A 5,323-nucleotide genomic window follows, 5' to 3' on the forward strand; every position below is an offset into this window, starting at 1 on the left:
TAAGAGGCTACCTCAGTCAAGACATGTGTTTACCTATAGCTTCCTGTGCCAACCGGAAGTGCCTTTAATTGGGTCACTGTGTCTGTTTCTAAGGGTTAAAAAAGTCACATCTTTCCAAAACTTCATATTTGTGATTAGGCAACCCTCATGAACTGTAAATCAGTCTTTCTCTAAACAGATGTCAAAGAAAAGCTCTCTCACATCTTCACACACACACACACACACACACACACACACACACACACACACACACACACACACACACACACACACACACACACACACACACACACACACACACACACACACACACACACACAGCAAGGATGGAGTGACACAGTGCGGTGCTTAAAGACACACAGAGCCTGCAATGGCATTACCATTATCTTTAGCGTGTGCCGAGTTCAACAAGACACCCCACTTGACCGTAGCTCACTTGGTCTGACCACAGTGACCATGCAAAAAAGTAGTCTCAGGTAGCAGGCTTTGTCTGCGTAAAAAGTAATCTCATGTAGCTCATTCGGTCTGACCGGTGACCGCAGGGACCATGCAAAAAAAGTAGTATCATGTAGCTCACTCAGACCGGTCTGACCGCAGGGACCGTGCAAAAAGTAATCTCATGTAGCTCACTTGGTCTGAGCATAGGGGCCATTTAAAAAAAGTAGTCTCATCAATGTGATTGTTTTTAATGGGAAAATAGAGAATTTGACTATGAGATAACAATATAGTAGTTTGGGGAGTATTTTCTATAATAGAATATATTTGACTACAACCAGAGTAGTGTATTTGCTTCCTGGAGCATGTTAAATTCACCCAAAGGTATTTGGATGTTCATAGTGCCTCATCCTGAGCATTCTCAAATGGAAAAACACAGAGTTTGATCATGTGCTGACAGAGAGGAGGAGTTTGGGGAGTGTTTAAAATGAGAAGAGTGATTTTTTTTCTAATAGGCTGCATTTCACTTTGAGCTGACAAGGAGATGAGCATTCTAGAGTGGTGAGGAGTGGTTTCATGTATATTTATGAGTATCAATTAAGCAGCCAGAAGCATTGTACTTTCTTTATTGCTTAAGGGATTGTGTTAAGTTTTTTATTTACTATTATTTCCCTTTTCAATAGAATAGAATAGAATAGTTTCGAATAGTATATATGGCTCCTGTGCGCTCATGTCCAATATGCTATAAGGTTGTGATTGGCTTCAGTCAGCACCTTAGGTATGTACACCATGTGAGGAACAGTGAGGAAAGGTTACTCATTTGTAAGTGGCAGTCGGGCCGCGTCAATGTCAGGCAGGAGCAGTGTCCAGTGTCAGGATGCTCCACACATCTTAGCAGACTAGACCGGCATATAGACTCCCACTCAGAGCTCAACAGAGCACAGAGGAGACAGGTTTTAGAGGACCTTAGGAGACGGCTGACGATGGAGAGGCTGGCGGTGTTGAGGGCATCGGTCCCTGCCATCCCAATGGCGACAGATTTAGATATTTTGGAGACTGTAAGGAAAGAAGAGGAGGAGGAGGAAATGTTATGTTCACCTACAGAAGCAGAGGAGGAAGTGGACTGCAAAGAGGATTCCTGCCACTGCCATGCACCAATCCTGAGACTGAAAAAAGCTGTGCAAGAGAGGGATGAGGCACTGCGTACAAGACGTGAGACCAACAACTCCATTAAAAAGGACAACCTGAAGTTGATCTCTGATCTGAAAATGGTGAGGAAGAAGTACCAGCTGCTGAAAAGGCAGATGGGGATTGGCATGGTGAAGGCCCTCAACTTTCAGGCAGAGTCAGACACAGACACAAAGCGAGAGGAGCAGGACCAAGCTACAGGTTCAGGGGACCAGAGAGATGAGCCTACAGTATCCGGATCTAGCTGCAAACTCATCCTTCCGGGCTCTGCTATGAGTAAGTACTGTTTCTTCAAATAGTGACAAGAGTTTGTGTTTGAAAAGAATATGATAAACCACCTGACTGATTCATGTAGCCTCATGAGATTGTAATTCTAGTCTAAAATGTTATGTTTTTTTGATTAGGTGTGTTTATCGAGGGATTCAGGAAGAACTGTGAGGGCCCTAATCCAAATTATAAGATGAGTGAAAATTGTGCCTCAAAGGTCAAGAGGGTGACGCAATTTTTAAACTACATGGCGAAGAATGAGACCTACCAGTCCTCTCTCATTTTCCTGACAGACCATGACAAAATAAGGAAGTAAGCAGAATTATTTTTTCTCTCTAGCCTCACAAGCATTAACCAACAATACAGTATTTGATTGTATGATTTGTGTGTGTGTGTGTGTTTAGATGGGTTCAATTCCTCCAGAAGAACAAGGCAATCACCACAGTCAACCACTACACCTTGACTATTGGTGCATTTCTTAAATATTCTGAGGAGACCCCTCCACCTGGCTGCCGGCTGACCGTGAACCAATGGAGGGGGATCAACCGGTTGATGAAGGGCATTAGCAAGTCCATGAGACGACCAGTTTCCCTTCACCAGGTAAAGGTGAAGGACAACAAGGAAGGCAAGGTGGTGTCCAAAAAGAGCCTGCTGGAGTGCCAGTCTCTTGCCAAAGAAAAAATCCCTCAAGTGCTGAGTAAGTTTTTCTCAATCTGTGATGTCACTGTTTTTACACACTTATAGACATCAGAGATGTATAGAATGCATTATGGAGTGGGATTATGAAGCTGGCTTTTTTATTTTCATGTTCACAGAAACATTGGAAGAAACAAGGACACAGAGGAATCAGTACCGGTTTTATGGGTACCTGTGTGCCTACTTTACATCCATATACGGCCACAGACCAGGCCTATATAAAAACATGTTGGTGAAAGAGGTGGAGGAGGCAAAATGTGACCAGTCTGGGGTGAATCTGATCAATGTAAGTCTATGAAATACAGCTGGCTGTGTTTATTTGTTTGTTTGCTTGGTTGGTTATCTTTGGAAACAATTGCAGTCGCAGGAGCTAAATGTGTTTTTTTTTTTGTGTTTTTTTCTCTGTTCAATTTCTATTAGGTGGGGGAACACAAAACAAATCGGGAGTACGGCATGGTCCAGATGTCGCTGACAAAGGAGGAGTACAGTTGGTTTTCCGACTTCCTCAAATTCAAGCACTGTCTCTTAGGGGGAAAGAAGGCCCAGCACTTCTTTTTCAATTCCACAAACACTCAGATGAAGAACCTGCCTGCCTACCTGAGGGAGGTGTGGAAGGAGATGGGTCTGCCCGAATGTCCTTCGTTCACTGACCTGAGGACCTCCATTGTCACTCATGTAGGTCAGATTAGATAGGAATCTAATTATTGTAAGATCATATTCTATTGTTGTCTCAAGTAATATCAATAATATCATATATTTGTGTGTGTGTGTGTGTGTGTGTGTGTCTTACAGGTAAAAAACATGCTCCCAAAGGTTGACAGGGAAAGGGTGGCCAACTTCATGTGCCACAACATCCAGACGGCAGACAAATATTATGCCATGAATTTAAATCCAACCCAAGCAAATGAAACCAGGGCACTCTTTGAGGCTGCACTGAAGGGGGAAGATAACACAGTCGCCGCAGAGAACCAGCCCTCCACCTCAGGAGCAAGAAAGCAGAAGGTGAGAGAGGATGCCTCCCTCTCCGACGGGAGCACCACCCCTGAAGAGACCAAGGTGATGTACCAGGAGTCTGGCACGTCCTCCAGGGACTCGGAAGAGGAGGAAGAGGATGAAGATGAGGAACAGATGGCCAGACAACCTCCAGTAAGATCAGCTATTCTGACAGGACACATTCGATTATCAAAATGTACTTGTAAACTATGTAACAGTCAAGTGTGAATTCTGAGATATATCTAATTTCTTGTGTTTGCTCTGTCAGGAGACACCCTCCAAGGTGACCAATCCTCAGGTGGAGATGGAACTTACCCCAAAGAGGAAGCGGAGCATCTGCACGCGCCGCATGGTGGTCGCCATCACCCCCATGCACGTCTCACCCCTCAAAGCGAAGCTCAAGTCGCCCCACCACTCCCCCATTGTCACATTAAAAGGGATGCAACAACTAAACTCAAATAAAGTCAGACTCAAAAATGCCATTGCCTCAAGGAGGTTAAAGATGCAGGAGAAGGTGCAAAAGGGAGGAGGGAACCCCTGATGCAGCTCGAAGGAAGTGGAGCCGACCAACAACAAGACTTCCTCTTCCAAATAGTCATATAGACTCTCACATTTACACTGTTCTGATTTTGTTTGGTTTGATATTCAATTTTGGTGTGCTTGTTTAAATTTTAGAAATGTAAAATGTGTGTAATTTGGTCTAACTGTCTGTTCAATTTTGGTGTGCTTGTTTAAATTTTAGAAGTGTAAAATGTGTGTAATTTAGACTAACTGTCTGTTCAATTTTCTATTTTGGTGTGATTCTTTAATCATGTAAAGGTTTGTTCTGTTTTATTAAATAACTAGTTGAGTTATTCTTTGTGTTGTGCTTTCTTTGAGGTTTATATTTAGTTTGTCACTTAATTTGTAAGTGTTAAACATTCACGGTCTTGTGTTGTTGTCTGTGAAGGTAGGAACAAATATTTAGACATTATTGGCATGGGAATCATATGTTTACATTGTCAAAGCAAATTAAGTAGATAATAAACAAAAGTGAAATAAACAATAAAGTCCTGCTGTAGACTGTACTACTGCTGTTCAGGAAGCACAATTTGAACTAGAAACTTACACAGACATGCTGAAATAAACACTAAAAAATAACAAATGGCATCACCGTAATCTCTAGGCCGTGCCGAGTTCAACGAGATATCCCGCTTGACCGGAGCTCGCTCTGTCTAAGTGCAGTGACCATGAGAAAAAGTAGGCCCAAAATGAAGCCTAGCCCTATATATCATTTGTTTTGGGTGACAGTGAGAGAACTGTTAGGGTGAGAAGCACAATTCGACCTCAGGTACTTTCCTGAGGTCCTCCCGATCCGTGCAAGCCTAACCTTGACCGTGTGGCATTAACCCTTACCAGTTAAAAGAAGGTGTTTACATCAAACAGTTTGTATTAACTTCTCTCCCCATAGGAATACATTGCCTGCACCTCTAAATTCAACCTGAAGCCTATGTGGGTTATGAATGCCTTATGAACCTGTCTTCTATGACAGTCCATCAGACCACTATGAGGTCTATCTGTGTGGATTCTAAGCTTCCTGGAGCAACCGGAAGTGGTTAAAATCACCCAAAAAGTGTTTTGAAAAACATAACCTGTCATTATGAAAATCACTGTATTCAAAGCTGTGTAGATCAGTCAATTCTTAACTTAAAGACTTAAAACTCAGGATTCTGTAAGTGGCTATGTCAATCAAGACATGTGTTTA

The 5,323-nt window shown here is 42.7% G+C and overlaps 1 protein-coding gene across 1 annotated transcript; it reads left to right on the forward strand.

Annotated features, from left to right (window-relative positions):
- Positions 1-962: 962 nt before the first annotated feature.
- LOC135513586 (uncharacterized) lies at positions 963-4,463 on the forward strand. Its single transcript, XM_064936472.1, has 7 exons — positions 963-1,899; positions 2,028-2,202; positions 2,295-2,587; positions 2,706-2,872; positions 3,007-3,261; positions 3,379-3,732; positions 3,848-4,463. Exons 1-7 carry the CDS (start codon positions 1,149-1,151, stop codon positions 4,118-4,120), a joined length of 2,268 nt encoding a protein of 755 aa, XP_064792544.1. The 5' UTR covers positions 963-1,148; the 3' UTR covers positions 4,121-4,463.
- The last annotated feature ends 860 nt before the right edge of the window (positions 4,464-5,323 follow it).

This window comes from Oncorhynchus masou, chromosome 25, assembly GCF_036934945.1.
Source record: "Oncorhynchus masou masou isolate Uvic2021 chromosome 25, UVic_Omas_1.1, whole genome shotgun sequence".
In the NCBI taxonomy this organism is placed as follows: Eukaryota; Metazoa; Chordata; class Actinopteri; order Salmoniformes; family Salmonidae; genus Oncorhynchus; species Oncorhynchus masou.